Here is a 17,943-nt window from a genome sequence, read left to right as displayed (position 1 = left end):
TCCATCCGCTTCCCTCTTCCTCCCCAGCTCCCTTCCTCTGTCTTTCTCAGACCTGAGGGATATTTACAGAGAGAGCGCCTCAGCCAGCCGGCCCTTCCTTATTAGGAGCTCAGCTTGTTGTCAGTGCTTCTACCCTGCAGGACAGTGGTCCATCTCTACGTCTCAGATGAGACAAACAGATGGATGACTGGTGTTAACGCCACTTAAGTTCAAAATGGAGAAGAGAACTCCTACAGCCACACGCCTACACAACACTCATCCAGCATGTGTAATGGCAAATTTCTTTCATGTTAGTCAAATCAGTCATGATGTACAGTCCATCTGGGAGCAGCAGCAGATTAACATTACAGTCCTAACATACTGTAAATACATTTGTGTTGCCCCGTTTCCTCTGCTGGTGTGCGAGCATCGGAGCACTGGAGCTGTTCTGTTCCCCCCCCCCCCCGTGATGTAGAACATCTGGCTACCAGAGAACACAGTAACTGACACAGTTCATGCAGGGATGATACAGCAAAGTGTAGATGGAGCAGAAAAACAACAACAACCAGGTGACCAGAGATCACACAAGTGAACAGTGAGTACAGATCTAACTTGTTATATTTATGTGTACTAATACCTTTTATGAATAATCTGATGGAGTAGGATTCAATTTGATAATAACCAGGCAGTCTCTACAAACACACTGTTTTTTTTATTAGGGTGCAGACATCCATTTAATATATTAGAAACCCAACATGTGAAAAAAGGCTACATTGAACTTTACTTCAAAAAGGGTATTATTATTCAGGACTAATATTTATACACATGTAATATACATTTCTATGCTCCATTGCAAGAGAGGAAATGACAATGAAAAACTATGAAAATAATATATTTATCAATGGCAATCAATAAAACCATTCATTGCATAATAGGCTTTGACAGAACAGCAATTTTCTAAATCATTGTGCAATGACCTTTGACCTTCAGCTATGGGTATCGTCTCCCTCCACTTAACTGAGTGAGAGGGTGCTGCTCTGAAGTCGTCGAGGACGAGCGAGGCCTCGCAGATCTTTTATTGCTTCGCGGAGAGTAAAGTGCTGCGGTCGACTGACCTAAGAGCATGGAGTGTGTCTGTGGTCACAAAAATAAAAAAATGTATATGGGGAGGTGCATAGGTGGAGAGGTAGGTGGGTTCAAACACTTGCATGTGGAAACAAAACAACCCAACAGAGCTTCATGGACTTCCCCCGTGTCGTCATGACGATGCCGAGCGTAAAGAGTCTGTAACGTGTTTCAGAGTTTAAAAGAACACGCCGACACCTTCACTGCCTGACGACACGTTAGATCTGGACTGTGAGTGGGGTAAATGTGTGAGTGTGTGAGTGTGTTCACAAAAAAAATACTAAGTGGGAGCTTTAAGGCCCAAGCTGCCTTGTGCGCTCAGTGGAATGTGCATTGAGGAAGTATGTGATGCACGCATAGGAATGTGTGTGCACATTCGGGTTCCCATGATGCACAGTTGTAGTACATGTTGTGTTTTGTGTGTGTTCCACCAGCCGTGGGCATTTCGGCCGTCGTCAAGTCTCATACTGCTCCTGCTGGAGCCTTTGTGCCGTCGGTCTTCCTGTGACAAAAGGCCGCTAAGGCACCGAAGCTGCTCCAGCTGTTCACAGAGAGGCATCACAATCCAAGTCAAGTCTTGGTTGCTCGTATACGTAAGGACATTCTGCTACTTCTCTCCCCCCTCTCGCTCTTTGGCACTGAGGAGGAATGTGTGAGAGGAGGGAGGGAGGGATGGAGGGATGGATGGAAGGGGAAGGAGGGGGTTCCCTGCTCTTCATGTGTCTCTCTCTCTCTCTCTCTCTCGCTCTCTCTGAGACACTCTCCCCACATCTATTTGGAGAGTTTGCTGATGACTCGAATCAGTGCTCCATTTTCATCTTTAAGACGCTGGTTGTCTGCTCTCAGGTCCACCAGAACCTGGAGGGGAAAATTCACATCACAACAAAATCCAAAATATAAAACCAGATTCTAATTTCTTATATGGTTAATAGCTTGTTTTCGAATCTAAGGTTATACATTATAGTTCTTCACAGCAGAGTTTTGACAGGTGACAAGACAAACTGGGGTGTTAACTGGAAATATTAGATCACTTTGACCCTGTTCAGACGTGGTATTTACATCTGTCCTGAGGGATCTGATCACAAGTAGACAGCTCTAAGTTCAGATCTGAAGGCAACCAAAACTGCTTCCTGAGATCTGATCACTCAGACCTCATTGGGAGGTGGTCTGGGACTCATGTGGCCACAATCTTTTCACTGTGTGAACACAAATGCGTCCTGCACCACATATGAAGAAACAACTACTCAGTTGACATTGACTCTGACTCACGGCAGTGTCACAGTGAATCAAATATACTTTTAAGCTCCTCAGGGACCATACGTTGATTGATTTGTAGCCCGAACATCAACACTGATCACCACATAATGGAGTTCTGTTTTTTTCAAGTGGTTAAAATCTTTTTTCATAGCAAAGCTCTGCACAGGGCCTTGATTCACCCCGCTCCTCCTGACTCCACTCTCTCTCTCTCTCTAGCTGACAGAAAGACACAGACACACACAAACACACGCCTCTCCATGACTTCAGGACTTTCCATTGAATTACATTGAGTTCCTGGAGACGTACTCTGACCTTAACCATAATCACTACTTGCTTAACCTGAACCCTTACTCTAACCTTAACCCAACCTTAAAACATGTCTTCACCTTAAACTTGACTGTGAGGACTTTCTTTTCAATCCCATACAGAAGACAAGTCCCCATAATGTGACTGTAAACACATGTAGGTCCCCACAACATGAGTAATACCTGGACCCGCCTACACAGATAACGGAAAAATCTGCAAACTCAGACTGGGTAAAAACAAAACCATTTGGTATTTGCTGACGTACGTGGGAAGTGAGATCAGATCACAAGTGCTCACAGGAGACGCATCCAGGAAGCATTTTAATGTCAGGTGTGAACAGACGAACTTGGGCCCGTCCACTTATGATCAGATCATGGTGGATGTAAAATACCAGGTCTGAACGGGGCCTTTGCTCCTGTTAAGTTGTTTACCAGTGTACCAGTAAGCTCAATACAAAGAGTCTGCACTCCTAAATGTAATTATTATTATCAAAGCTATGAATTATACCTGTAACTGCATTAAAAAACAAACAAATGATGCCGAACCGCACAAGCTAAAGCCAAGCTAATCAAGCAGGAGCATGCAAAGTGTCTGTGGCCATGATGAAAATTGGGCGTGAATATATATCTCCTCACCTTTAACTCCTCCTCCAGCTCTGCCATTCGCCGCTCCAACATCCTCCGGTCCTGATGCCAGGGAAACGTGAAGGGGGGTGGGTGGGGTGAAGGGTGGGGCAGACAGGAAGTGGCGAAGAGGAGGAGGAGGGGGGGGACCATAAAAGTTGAGTGAAAACTGGTGAGAAAGTGGTTTCGAGTGGCCTCAACAGACAGCAGGGGTGGCAGTAGTGAGGGCAGATGAAGCCACGAGAAAAACAACAACATGGAACAACATCAATAGAGAAGTGTTACCTTTCTCTCCAGATCCAGCATGGCTGAGCAGTCAGTGAAGCGCTCCTGTCTCTGTTGGACGCAACAAACAAGTAATATTATTGTCACCGCTACAACTATTAAGATCAATAGAGGGGCTGTGTGCAAAAAGACATCAACATAATCATTTATGGAAATAATTTATGGATTTTGATGAAAATAAAAATCAGGCACATTTGGGGAACTGATATCTATGAGTGTGTGGAACTTTTTGCAGCTTGATTGTATTTAAGCGAACTGTTGGGCTGTTGGCGGAGGTATGCACTCTACCGATTTTAATTTAAGTGCGACTATGCCTCTTCTGCTTATCTACCACTGTGTCCACAAATACAGGATGGTGGTTAAACACTAACAGTAAGTACTTATTAGGTTAGTCAAATATCAGATACACTGTATTATTTCTTTGCTAACTTTAACCACTGGTCATAGCAGAACACATGGTTCTGTCGAGGAAAAATCCCTGAGCCTGGTGTGTGTGTGTTTTTTAAAAATATTAATAAAAGGTTTTCATTTACTAGAATAAAGGTCATTTCTTCTTGCTGAACATACAAAGTCTTTCTTTTAACTGTCTTGCGTCAGCCGCTTTAGAGACATCATCATCTGCAGGTGATCTGACCGGGAACGAAGCGACAGGCAGGAAACAAAAAAAACATGGCTGTGTTCACAAAACTCTATATAAGGAATTCTACTAAAAAAGAACAAACTGGACACAGGTCATCCCTTCATCCTGCAGCTGTCTAAATCTGCCTCCTTTTATTTGCCTGCACACAGCATCGTGGCTGTTGGCTTTCAGATGTGCAACACTGATTGTACTCTAGTCGTTTGGGCTTTAAACAGGGAATCATTATCAGTAGACAGCACAAATAAATTTAAAATGCTGAACACTCTATATAGTGAATAGTTTAATGTAATGAGTTATGTCTCATTCTGAGGGTCGATGTTTCTTCTCTTTCTTATTTTGGAACAAAAACTTATATGAAATCTGTAAATGACCTGCTTAAATATGGCATAACTGAACTGGATGGGTCAGTAATGTCAGTTACTTGCTAAGGTTTGCAAATATTGGCGTAAAAAAGCCACCATATGCTAATGGTCAAACCAGATCATGTAAGGCAAAACCCCTGAGTGTGTGTTGATGAGAGCACAGGTGCATCTTCAAAAACAGTGAACGTGATAAAGACAGTAGAGTTTGGGTAGATCGCCTGATAAGCGATAGCCAGATGAACTGAAAGTGGACAAAAAAAAACAAATGACGACTGTTGATTTCTGGTTTTACCACTTTGAAACTCTTCCTTTTGTCTTTGCATGAAGAAGATTACTACGACAACTCAGCGTGTCCGTGTCGTCACCTGTGTGGCCTTTTCCAGGTCCAACCTAGTCTGACTGATAATCCTCTGAGTGTCCTGCAGCTGAGATTGGAGCTGGCTGTTTTCTCTGGAGACGTCCTCGAACAACTGACACACAAACACACACACATACACAGCAGTAAATAACTGGCACATGTGAGAGAAACAACTTCAGTGACTTCATTATCAGCCCTGCCTGCTGACCTTTTTGAAATCCTTGGTCTCAGATTCTCCTCCCTGGGTGCGGTCATTACTGGATGCAACCGACCTGCGTGGACGAGGAGAGCAGAGTTCAGAGATACGGCTACTATCACCGACACTGTGCTGACAGAATGACAGAGGCGATGGTAAATCAGGTCAAAGTCTAGAGTCATACCTGGAACTCAAGTGTTGGTCTGTCTGTAAACAGAAGATAAACAAATTATGGCTTGAGTGTGACAGTGGCCACAAACACACACACACACACAATTATAGGTAATTTCTAAGCATTTTACATAGGCATACATTCATTTCCTGGAGACTTACCCTGACCCCAAATCAGCTTTTTTCCCCCAATTGGAGACACAATTAACAGTTTTTTTAGTCTGACATGTTTTCTTCTTAGGAGATTGCATTGCCTTCCATTCATTGTGGACAGCTTATCCAAAACCTTATCCCTAAACTTAACCAAAACCAATTCATGCCTAACCCTAACCTAACCACAATTCACATCTTCCAATAAGTCTTAACCAGGACCTCAGAAATTAAGTTTTACGGTCCCCATGAGGTCTACTGGTCCTGACATATTATGTTACACTTATGCTGGAAAAGGTCCTGAGGAGGTCACAAAACAACTACACAAAAATAAGTACACGTAAACACATGTACACCAATGCACACATACAGACATATATACCTGTGGATCCAGCCCACTGCCCGAGAACTCTTCCTCTCCACTGGGATCATTGTCATCACTCTGCAGGCGACACAGAGACAGTCACAAGTTTCATGACTGCTGACTTGGTCTTTTCTTGTTAGCAGTGGTCTGTTCTCCATCCTGCATCAGTTTATATAGATATAAAAGATGTCGTGTGTGTTTACCTCCCCGGTCCTCTGGGCCTTCCTCCTGGCCCGAGCTTGTCTCCTCTCCCTGCGCTCCCTGGCCCATCGCATAGTCTCACTCTCCCCTGTGTTGGCCTCAACATCTGGAACAAAGCCAGACAAGCAGTCGTTAAACTCCAAATTGAATATCTCAACAAACTTTCAAGTTCCACATTAAGTTAGGAACATGGGAAGTGGTGGTACATACCTCTCCTGTCAGAAGCCTGAGGCCGTGGAGTGCCAGCGGGTTGCGTGAGGCCCAGCAGGTCCGACTTCTGCAGGCTGGCAATACGAGACCTCCAGCTCACTTCCTGTAAACACAATATCCCCCGCTATGTGATGTCACATGACGTTATATAAGAGCAGCCAACATGGGACTATAACTAAAATAAGGCTCTCACCCCTTCCTCTCCCTTCTTCGCTTTTGCTTCCTTCTCTTTCTCTTCCTCCTCCTTCTTTTCTCTCCCTTTGTTGTCGGTCTGGTTGGTTTGGCTGGTTTTCATCGTCTTCTCCGCTTCCTGCAGATCTGTCAGCGTCACCCCCTTCATATGAAAGACAGGTAACTCTGTGTTACTGACAGACAGCACCAGGTGACCACCTCCTCATCTTCCTCTCACAAGCGGGAGTTTGTACCTGAGTTGAGCGGCGGGACTGGCGTGCGTGTCTGGAGCGAGCCTTCCTCTGCGCCTCTGCTTCTTCATCCCGCACCGGTGTCAGATAAGATCTACACGAGTCAAATCAAACTTTAAGCCACAAAGCAGCACAACCAGGCTCACAATTTAAAAACATCAACCCCTGCAATAACACACAAAGACAACAGCTGACACTAACTTGCGCCTCTGCTTGGTCTCCTGCTCGCCCGTGGTCGTGCTCTGAGAGATGGAGGTGGTGAAGGTGGACTGATCCTTCTTCTCTGCCTGTTCCTGAGGAAGTCTACAGGAGAGAGATAAGAGCTGGCTATCAGATCTTTTAGGGAAGTGGGAAAAATGTTCCAGACAAACTTGAACACAGTGAAGAGAAGACAACCAATTTACCTCTGCGCCAAGACACTATTAAGACGGCTGAGTCCAGAGGAGCTTGTTCCTATGCTTGCTGAGGTCAAGGTGGGGTCATCCAGTCTCTTTCCATAAGATGAGCTGGAAACAAGACAAACCCCGTTTGGAAACAAAAACATTTCTTTCACAACAACAACCTGTTCACATACACACAATTAGTATTCGCTGCTGGGGGCGGGGGGGGGGGGGGGGGGGGGGGGCTGTAAAAAGCTGTGATGGCAAAAACAATCATGCAAAACAAATACAAGACAAGCGGTGGGCAGCGTGACTGACCTGTGAAGCAAATAGGGGGTGGAACTAGTGAGATCATTTCCTGTTTGACTATGAAGGCGTCGGGTGTAAGAGGAGCTACGGCTTAGCCAACTGAGAGAGAGAGAGACATGGGTGACAAGGGCACATACTGTAGGCAGCAGAAAACAACTGATTCTGGTTTCACGAGTGCAAAAAGCACACGAGAGCACAACCCCACCTGTTGGAGTTGTCAGGGCTGCTGTCGGGAATGCTGAAGAGTCTCCGTGTGGGAATGGGCGGGACCCTGGCGAGCCTTGGCTCCTGACATCAAGGGGTGAGACCAGTTCATGAGTTATTTATGTGACCCAGTGAAAAAGAAGTACTTTTTGGTCTGTCATACTGGATTCATGCGTCATGCTGCGGTGGCGTGTACCTTGGGGTCAGGCTCGGAGCTGAGGCGGGGGCTGGATGCAGAGCGGGTCATGCCCAGGACCGACGCTGGAGGTCTGCTGGGGTCCGGGCCGGAGTCAGCCAGTCCGGCCGTGCCAAGAGTCACGGAGCTGCCGGCCTTCCTCAGAGACGTTCTCCAGGAGACCGGGGCCTCAGTGGTTGTGGGTTTGCTTGGCTCCTGCTACACAGCCAGTAAAAGCCACCACCTCTGTTATTCAATCGCATCACGCAGCTAAAAACAGACATTTGATGTTGTTTGGAAAATTTCTCTTCATGTGACCTTTTTCACTTGGCTTGTAGCAGTGCTCGTTGACATGGAGGTAGGGAGCAGGCTGGTGGTGTTGCGTTTGTTGTTCAAGTTGTTTATGATCTCTCTGTTTTTCGCTTTTTCTGCAAAGAATCAAATGTCAGCATTCAGCCACTTCCTTTCAGAATCATACAACACAATAGTTCTTAAATACACTTCTCTCTGGAATTGATCAGGATCAACACCACCGATTTCTGTTAAAGTGGAAGCAGCAGCGTCTCTCACCCGACTCAGCATCGCTCTCAGATTCGCTCTCCTCCTCCGAGCTGGAGCTGCTGGAGGCTTTGGCCTGGCTCTGAGGCTGACCCTGTCCCACCTGGCCTTCCTCCTCCTCATCCTCGGCCGGGCTGCTCTGCAGGGCAGGGGGTGGGTGCTTCTCCCGCTCATGGAGACAGATTTTCTCCTTGCTGCTCATACGAGAGATAGAAGTCCTGCAGGGGCGGGGCCAAGGTGGGGGGGAGGGAGGGGGGAGGGGGGTGGAACACAGGTGGCATGCAGGGAGCTGATCAGTGAGGTCACTCATTCCACATGCAGCCAATTAGAGCAAGCATGCGCCAATCAACACACCAGTGGGCTGTGATGTCACACGTAGAACTGCTGTTCCATCACTTCACACAACAGGTTTCGACTAAATCACTTGTTTTAGATCTTTTCTTCACATGTGGTGATGGAAACCTCACACAAGCCCACAGGGATCAAACAGCAGCACAGCACCCACACAGACAGCAACAATTACTGTGTCCCAATTCCATAATACTTATATACTGTGTTTCTGTACAATACTAGTATGTTTTTTCCTCTTTTTTTTTTTTTACACACAAAATCAGAGTTGCATTATGGGAGTATAGTGAACCTTGAACTGGCCTTAAACAGCTTTATCTGCACATTGAAACCTTATTTGGACAAATTGTATACACATATCCTTGTTAAAATTGGTGTGTGTATAATAAATGTTGGAAACAAATTACCATTGTATCTGGGTATACTGGCCATTGTGGCTACTATTTCAAATTACGGAGCAGGACGGCTTTGTACCACCGCCCTATTTGTCTGTGTTTGTTTATTAGCAGGATTATATAAAAACTACAAAATTGATTTCCATGAAATTTTGTGGAGGGTTAGGGCATGACCCAAGGTCTTCCCTTTCTTAACACTGAAAGATAAGGTGTTTTGGGACATTTTCACAGATTTCCCAGGGAATCATTCATGGGTCTTAATGAAGAAAAATCTGGCATATTTAGACTGACTGATTTCTATGAGTGTGTGCCATTTGTATTTAATAGTTATTTAATTTGGATGAGGAAAAAACACATTCTTGTATCGTTAATTTAACCATAATTAGTGAGTTTAATAGAAAACAAAAAATATCTAAAACATATAAAATCATAATAGTAATAATAATATAAAATACAATAATTTCTCTTTCATGACTTTATATTTTACTTTTATTGCTCTGCTTTGTGACAGTAGAGATGCTCTTATAAGATTATCTAACCTGCAAGTATTTATCTTTGCTTCATATCAGGAAACCATGCTGATTTTGGCATGTATGTGGGATTTATCTTAAATTTTCTTCATTTTTTATGTTGTCTGTACAGTTAGTTTTTAGTATGAAAATGGGACACAGTATGTGTCAGTGTTACTGACTGCTACATCTATCCAGGTCAACGACAGTGGATAGAAGTATGGTGGTTCACAGGATAATTGGGACTGTTAACATCATGACTGCATGCACATTACTGGTACTGGGATTGCTGGGATTCAGCTGAGGTACAGCGTAGCGTGTGCCCACACACACACATATAAACACACACGCACACACACACACACACACACCCCCCCAACACACTGGCACTGACCTGCGCGCACGACCTGGTACCATGGAGATTGGTGGGTTGGTCTCAATAACAGGAGTCTGTTTCTCTTTCTCACTGCGTAACTGAAGAGGAATATAAACACACATAAACAAAGAGAACATTCGCTGCTCTAACACTATCAATCATATCAGGTTTATCTAACGGAGTGAGATGGTTGTGTGAAGGCAGACTCACGGCGTTCTGTTTCTTCTGTAGCTCCTCCAGAGTGTCCACGAGCTTCTCATCTGCAACATCTAGAGGTGTTTGGCCCTACAAGGACATTCACAGCAGATTTATAAGTCGTGGCACAAGTAAAGGTTTCGATCACAGGCTTGATGCCAGGGAAAGGGTTGTTTGTCTGATGCTCACCACGTTGTTGACGGCACCCATATCACACATGTGGTCAGCGAGCAGGGTGCACACCTCCTCCTGCCCCCAGTGAGCGGCAGCATGCAGGGGCGTCCAGCTGTCAATGTCCGTGCTGTCCACGTCCACCGGGCACTGCAACAGCACCCTGAGCCAGGTGAGGAAGAGGGGGAAGAAAGAACGAGAGAAACACCCAACATGGGACAGAATGAGGATCAAGGTTATGAGTAAAAGATCAGACAGAAGGCAACAAGCCAATCAGTGACGACATGTGTCTGTGTTTGTGTGGACTGGTGCTCACTTCAGGACTTCGATGTAGCCTTTGGCAGCAGCGACGTGCAGAGCGGTTGCCTTGGTGTTAGGGTGAGGTGTGAGAGTACCTCCTCCTGCCAGCACTGCCATGGCGTCCTGGAGCATGATCCTCTCCTCTTCCTTCCGGGCCTTGTCCACGTCTATCTCTGTGACGCACATATGAACACATAGCTGCACCTCAGAGTTTGAATACTGAAAATCATTCGCTTCTTACAAGAAAGGGAAAAACTATTCAGCATACATGTTTATTTTATACATCCTCTGTGATTCCAGTTGCACTTAGATGTCAGCTAACTGTGCTTCTGACAGTGATAAAAACATGAGCATTTGGTACAAATTGTCACTACATCCTCATTTCTTTACTTTCATCTGTTGAGAGTGAGGCTGGTTATTAAAGTGACTGATCGTTAACAAAGGACAAAAATGTAAAATAAAGTTTTGGGACTTTACATAAATGAGAAGGTTTTAGAGACGTTCATCTCCAGATTTTTGTTCCATGTAGCCTGAGCTCTCTTGATTTCCAAAACCAAAAGATATTAAATGTATAATGATATAAAACATAAAGCAAATCTGATCATTTTAACAATTATGTTTACGCAATTATGATTATATACTGCACATAATATAGCCTTGACTGTGGTAAAATTCTCACACAAGCATTAGTTTTGTCATATATTGTAGTTTATATTTGTATTATTATTATATTAGTAGTCATATAACTGGGAACCCTTTACCTGAAAGTGTAACTATTCCTTACCTTGTTTTTTGATTTCACCTTTAAGAAGTCTCTCCATGGCGTCTTCTGTGGCCACGTCCAGAGGAAGCTCTCCTTCACTGTTCACCGCCCCGACTTGAGCGCCATGCTCTATCAGGTACCTTCACAAGGGAAAACATCGAGTGAAGAGTTTAGATTGCAGCAGTAAAACCAGTAATCAGTTTAAACATACAGTGAGTCCAAAAGATTGAGAAAAGTCAGAGTAGTCAGTAAAAACTTTCCCAGGCTCCCAGAACCCACTAAAGATGAACACACACACACACATAAGTTGACGTCACGGTTGTTCACAATCATAACAACAGTGACGTGTCAGTGGGGCCATGGTCAACACTCACTTGGTGATCTGAATGAAGCCGCAGGACGCTGCAGCGTGCAGAGGAGTCCAGCCCTCGTTGTCCCCTCTGTTGACTTCACTCCCGCTCTCCACCAGAAACTGCACCATCTCAGCATTTTCATCAATGCAGGCCTGCCAGAGGACACACAGCCACGTGAGGGATCGCTCTACAAGTGTTTGCTGTTTATTATAAGAATCCCCACTGCACATGTTTAAAGACAGAAGCCAGGCTGCACACTTCAGTCAGTCCCTGGTCCAGTTACAGTTACAGTCAGGAGGGTCTTTGACCCCCTTTGGTTTGTTGTGAAAGACAAAACTCAGGACACTTCCAAAATTTACGAAAGTCAACTAAAGCACTGGCGGCTGAAACAATGACTACTGTGTCTACTTGTTATAATGACGTTCTGTTAAGTGGGCTGCTCAAGGCCCTCAAGTACTTTCCAAAACAGTCATTTTGTGGCGTGAGTGAATAGCGAATCCATTTAGCTGCGTTTCCTGAGGCTGCTCCTGCAAAGATCCCAACGTGATGCAAAACGAGTCCCAAGATGAATCCCATGAGAACCTCAAGGTCCTATATTATGAGATGCTGCTAATTTCAGCTATGATTTATGAGAAAAAACACTCCTTAGATGGTCAGAGGTTGTTTCACTTGTGTGGACAAAAATTAGGGTTTTACAGGGTGCACAAGTAACTCATTCAAAACCAGAAGCAAATAAATTTCTGGATATTTTTTGTAATTTATCAAATGATTTGTTTCTTTTTTCTTTAAAAAGAAAAAAAGTGGAACAGCTGTGTCGTAAATTCAAGGTAATGCCAAAATCTTTCCTTCGTGATTTTTTTTTTTTTTAGATTTTGTTTATTTTGTGTATGTGTATTAGTTTGTATTTTCAATTAAATTGTATTTGTATAGCACCAAATCATAATATACATTATCTCAAGGCACTTTACATAGTAAGGTCTAGAGGTTAAAAATTGTTATACTGTATGTTTGGTTTTGAAACTGTAGATGGAATTAACACAAAACAGGAAATGAGCAGCAAATCCTCACATCTGTGAAACTAAAAAGAGAATATTGCTCACTTTTGTTTTATAAATTGCAAAACAATAATCAATGATGAAAATAGCTAGTTACATTATTTACATTAACATTATAGCACTAACGACATTTAGGTTTCAACTCGTTTTAATAAAATAGGATTTTAAGCATCGATTATAGATAAAAACTGTCATCCAAGGGGCTGTACTGTACTTTGAGCCAAATGATAACAATAAAGTGACAACAGGCTCACAGTTATTATAATAAAACGTCTTTAGCAATGTTCAGAAACAACATTCAAACCGTCACAAATGCGAATGTCATTGTGGCGCTAAATAAGTCAGCAGATCACCAGAGTCAATTGGATTCATCCTTTCACAGCCATTCAACACTTAAGCTGCTTTCAGACATGCACTGGACTCCGCAGATCCTCCGTATTTTCTCTGGAGGACGTGCATGTGTGAACGCAAATGTCCCAGTGAGACACGGACATTATCCGCCTGACCTCCTAGTATAAGGTCCGTAGAAATCCAGGAGAAGTCGATGTGTGAACACGGCATTCAGTCTGGACTGAAATGGACAGTACCATCCCTACAGCTGTATATCACTGACACGACTGAAAATACTGAAGAGGACATTACAATGCACAGCAACAGATCAAAACCAGATAGAAAACAGCCAATTGAGGATTAACAATAAAAACAATAGTGTCTGTCACTGATATGCAAAGCAAAGGCTTAATCTGTGCTTGTGAATGCAAGCTTACTATTTATTTTATTGGGGAATTCAAGCAGACTTTAATGTATCCTTATTTTCCTGCTTCGCTTCATGTATTTTCTCTTACATGCAACAAAACCTTCACAACAAGTTAATGTCAGATTCCATCACTTTCAGCTGATGAGACAAAACCTGCTCAGAAGCAGAATACACTCTCATACATAGCACACTTTCCTGCCGTGTATTATTATTGCAGCTACTGTGCAGGATGTCACAGCAGCAAGTGTCTGTACTTCACACAGAACCGTGTGCATCAGGCCGTCTTCAGCCACATAAGAGGCTTTGCTTTTGGGCTAAATCAACTTATCTCAAAGCCGCTACGAGGCTCCTCCCTCCTCCGTAATATGAGATAATTAGTCAGGGAGTGTGGTCGGAAAAAAACTAAACTAAAATATGGTCCTTGTAAGACCCTGAGATGAGGCTCGTAGTACGGGGCCGGAGCCAAGTCAAAAGCAGGCTTCACTCTCATCAGAGGGGGGGGGAGAGCCCCTATGAAACAAGTGGCCGCTTCGAGCTGAATGAATGAATGAACAGAGGGCATTTCTTGCACCCCTGCACGTTTAAAGGGTGCACATACAGCCTCCCAGCAGACTCCTTCACTGGGTCATCAAGTGACTCATTGTGGAAGTGGCCTTTGACAACAGCAGCTAGCGCTGTTTGAGGAATGTTTTCCATTTCTTCATCCGAAATCCCTAAAGTCCCCTCCATTGGGGAATTGGCAAAGGGAAGGAGAAAGAGAGAGACAGCGAGGAGGAGAAGAAGAGGAAGAAGAGGAGGAGGAGAAGGTGGAGGGGGAGGGGGCAAGGAGAGAGAATGAGTGGCGGAGAAGACAAAAAGGCTTTGGATGCAGGGGATGGAAAGTTTGGAGAGTGTGGGCCTATATTTAATTCTGGTTGCCAGGCGACCGGCGAGCAACAGGGGAGAGAGGGATGGAGGGCAGGAGAGAGGGACCACACTGGGTGACGCTCCAGCACGTGGATCGACCAGAAGAGGGTCCCACGTAACCCAACATCCGCACATGACCAACGTCTGGGTGAGAATGTGCTCATCTGACCTGGTCATGGGGGGAAAGCGACTTCAACACACACACATTTTGGCTGAAATTGAGAGGAAAGCACCTCAGATGACATCACCGAGAGAGAGAGAGAGAGAGAGAGAGAGAGAGAGAGACACACACACACACACACACACACACACACACACACACACACACACACACACACACACACACACACACACACACACACACACACACACACACACACACACACACAGGCCTGCTGAGCAACCATTCAGCTCCAGTGGGCGGATTTAAAAAAATAAATAAAAGCACAACAACCATCTTTTTTGTCATCCATGTTGACAAGCGTGTGCTCAGATGCCAAAAGTGAAATGCCATCAGCAGTGAGTTCGACGCGACGCGAAAGGGGCATCGTCGTGTTTATGACACACAGCATCATAAAAGCAGAGGAAATAGTGCATCACCGAGGGGCTCGTGTGACAGTGATGCTGTCCAGACTGCTCGGCTGTGTTATGACTTCAGTGGAGGGGAGGGAGGGAGCTGCATTAAGGCTGGAACATGCACTGGAGGAGGCAGTGCAGCCTATTTGGGGCATAAACTGCAATATAAAAAAACTGAAGGTTAAAAGAACATGCAGCTGGCCTGTTGATGGTGGTGGTTTATAAATCAACAGGCTCTGTACATGCTTCCTCCTTGAGAAATGTGTAAAAAAAGTGATAAAACCTCCCTAAATCCATTGAGATGTTAAAACCTCCCTGAATCCTTTGATCAGATGTTAGACACCTCCCTGAATTCTTTGATCAGATGTTTTAACCTCCATGAATTAATTGATCACATATTTACAACCTCCCTGAATTCACCGATCAGATATTTTAAATCTCCCTGAGTTCACCGATCAGATAATTATAACCTCCCTGAATTCATTGATCAGATATTTTAAATCTCCCTGAATTCACCGATCAGATAATTACAACCTCCCTGAATTCACCGATCAGATAATTACAACCTCCCTGAATTGATTGATCAGATATTTATAACCTCCCTGAATTCACCGATCAGATATTTTAAATCTCCCTGAATTCACCGATCAGATAATTATAACCTCCCTGAATTGATTGATCAGATAATTATAACCTCCCTGAATTCATTGATCAGATATTTTAAACCTCCCTGAATCCCCTGGTCCAGTGTTTGGAGAGCCCAGCAGAGACGGTCTGTCACTAACCTGCCTGAGACTCAAAACCACTCCAGTTTACTGCTGTGTCCCTGCTACGCTAAAGAAAGAAGGTAACTCCACAGAGCAGATGATCTAACCGACCAACAGGCTCCTAACCGAGCTGAGCCTCCTCCACACAGGCCACAAACACTGCTGCTGCTGCTGCTGCGAACTTTAAATAAAGTTTTATTTTATTGAATGCAGAGGCCGCTACGTTAAAAACAACGGGAATGTTTAGACCAACGTAAACTGCGTTAACGCTTCTGAGGCTCATTAACGGATAAAGCTCCGCCGCTAGTCAAGCGACGGTTAGCAGCAGCTCCGCGGTTAACACTTGGGCTGGTTAGTTAGTTGGCTGGCTGGTTAGTTGACTGATTAATAGAACTAGTTGTTAGTAGCTGGAGTATTGTTTAACTTCCTACCTGATGCAGCGCTGTCAGCCCGTCGATGTTGGCGTGGTTGATGTCGGCTCCCTGCCGGAGCAGCGCCGCTACCTCCTCCTGGTCGCCGGCGGAGCAGGCGGCCATAAACACGGCTCCCTGCGCGAACCGGACTTTCGTGCGCCGCGTCCCGGAGCCGCTCGGGATCTCCCGGGTCTCGGGTCCCGTCCGATCCGTGTCCGAGCCCAGCCATCGCTGCAGCTGATCCTGCCGACGCTGTTTGGCAGCTTCGGACCGGGAATGGTCAGTGGCCGCCATCTTCCCTGGTCTGTCCCGGACACATTCAGCTCATGGTACGAGGAGCAGAAGCGGAGTGGAGGGTTTGGATTGAGCCTCTCCTCCCCCGGACTGCGCCGCCTGGTGGAGACTCTGTGGAGCTGAAGCCGTGAACTTCAGGACGAACTTCTGACTGAGTGGCAGCCACATGCTGCCTTTAGGTGCTCCTCGGAAATGTGTCCACCAGAGGAAAGCTCTTTCTTTTCTTCTCTTTCCTTGAATCTGGGTCACAAGCAACACACTCGAACAAATGAACAACCGATAACAACAAAGCAAAACAAACAAGGAGCAAATAAAAGAATGAACCTACGTAGCCTAAATAAGACAAATAACCCTTTCAACATGTAATTATAGATATCATATATAATCATATAACCTACGCTTACAATACTTAGTCATAAAACTTAGAAGGTCCTTTTTCAATACTTTATGGTACAGTACATTTTAATAGATTTTTCCATTGTTCTTAAAATATGGGAGGGACATCGTCACATTATATTTATATGCAAATTGCATTATATACCACATACTATATATATATATTAAAGCAGCTGGTAATAGATATTGCAAATACCATTGATAAACTAAGCTACAATGTTAATTAACAAAGTTGGACAAAACTAAATCCAAACAACCCAAAAATAAGAGTGCAGAATAAATCCCTTTTTTATTACTTCATACTACACACCATGCACCCATTTAGGATCCAAATACTTAATATTTTAAAATAGTTTTTGAGTCGAAGGCCAGAAAAGGGCCAATAAAACATTAGAATGAATAAAACAAATAATGGACATTGGTTGTTCATTCACACTCCAGAGGCAGAGCAATGGTATTTCCCTGACATCCCTAAAAGGCATTGTTACGTACTGTGTTGTACTTTACAAATCTCTGTGAATTAAAAATCCACTTCAACAACACATAATATTTTGTCTTTGTGGCTGACTTGTTTATTTCCAGGAAATGTCTGTTTTTGCCAAAGACATATTGATAAACAGCTTTTACACAGCTGATGGGATGAGTTTTGTTATGATAGGAGGGGAATCCCCTGGTGTATCTCTGCTGTTGACAGGACAGTACGACAACTGTTTACTGCTTTGTCTCTAATTAATCTAATCTTGTAATTATGGCCCCAGGTTAAATCCATTAAGTTAATAGATTTGTTTGTGAGACAAGAACTTCTAAAGGCCTGGAGAAGAACATGCGACATGACACAGGGGGGCGATAGATGGGGTCTAAAATTAGGCTAAATAAAAACTTAAATCTAAAACAGAAGAAATAGTTCTAACATTTGTTTATAGGTTTTGTAGAATATGCATCAACAATCTTTCTTGGTTTTATCATCACAGCTCATAATTTTTTAACAGAGATTTGTTTTGACTATGACAACAAAATAAAATACAGTTTTGAGGCATGTCATAGTTCCATTAATTACAAACTTATTTTTATTTCGCCTGACTTGGTGATATTTA

General features: G+C 44.1%; 1 protein-coding gene across 5 annotated transcripts; it reads right to left on the bottom strand.

Annotated features, from left to right (window-relative positions):
• Window positions 1-380: 380 nt before the first annotated feature.
• On the bottom strand, window positions 381-16,592 carry zmp:0000001167 (protein phosphatase 1 regulatory subunit 12A). Of its 5 annotated transcripts, none has more exons than XM_034588350.1 (25): window positions 16,178-16,592; window positions 11,707-11,837; window positions 11,354-11,472; window positions 10,586-10,742; window positions 10,288-10,432; window positions 10,114-10,188; window positions 9,922-10,001; window positions 8,288-8,493; window positions 8,036-8,145; window positions 7,739-7,933; window positions 7,544-7,626; window positions 7,348-7,437; window positions 7,054-7,155; window positions 6,851-6,952; window positions 6,653-6,743; window positions 6,421-6,561; window positions 6,228-6,330; window positions 6,020-6,123; window positions 5,835-5,894; window positions 5,316-5,338; window positions 5,144-5,207; window positions 4,943-5,047; window positions 3,576-3,626; window positions 3,303-3,353; window positions 381-1,962 (listed from the first exon to the last, which is right to left on the bottom strand). In XM_034588350.1, the coding sequence occupies exons 1-25, from the start codon at window positions 16,451-16,453 to the stop codon at window positions 1,876-1,878; spliced, it is 2,751 nt and encodes a 916-aa protein (XP_034444241.1). In that variant the 5' UTR covers window positions 16,454-16,592; the 3' UTR covers window positions 381-1,875. The 5 variants fall into 5 exon arrangements, with proteins under 5 accessions (XP_034444241.1, XP_034444242.1, XP_034444240.1 ...); XM_034588351.1 differs by having other exon boundaries at window positions 7,739-7,936; window positions 8,288-8,469; XM_034588349.1 differs by having other exon boundaries at window positions 7,739-7,936; window positions 16,178-16,591.
• Window positions 16,593-17,943: the final 1,351 nt, after the last annotated feature.

Source organism: Hippoglossus hippoglossus, chromosome 6 (assembly GCF_009819705.1).
Source record: "Hippoglossus hippoglossus isolate fHipHip1 chromosome 6, fHipHip1.pri, whole genome shotgun sequence".
Taxonomy (NCBI): Eukaryota; Metazoa; Chordata; class Actinopteri; order Pleuronectiformes; family Pleuronectidae; genus Hippoglossus; species Hippoglossus hippoglossus.
Note: the sequence above shows the minus strand (reverse complement) of the source record. Positions and strands in the feature narration are given on the sequence as shown.

Bases quoted from the DNA above. Each gene is read 5' to 3' on its own strand.
- zmp:0000001167 (XM_034588349.1), bottom strand. From the start codon at position 16,453: ATGGCGGCCACTGACCATTCCCGGTCCGAAGCTGCCAAACAGCGTCGG. The intron at 6,124-6,227 runs GTATGTACCACC...GCTTTGTTCCAG, and splicing joins TCAGGCTTCTGACAGGAGAG to ATGTTGAGGCCAACACAGGG. The intron at 5,339-5,834 runs GTATATATGTCT...TTCTGTTTACAG, and splicing joins GCAGTGGGCTGGATCCACAG to ACAGACCAACACTTGAGTTC.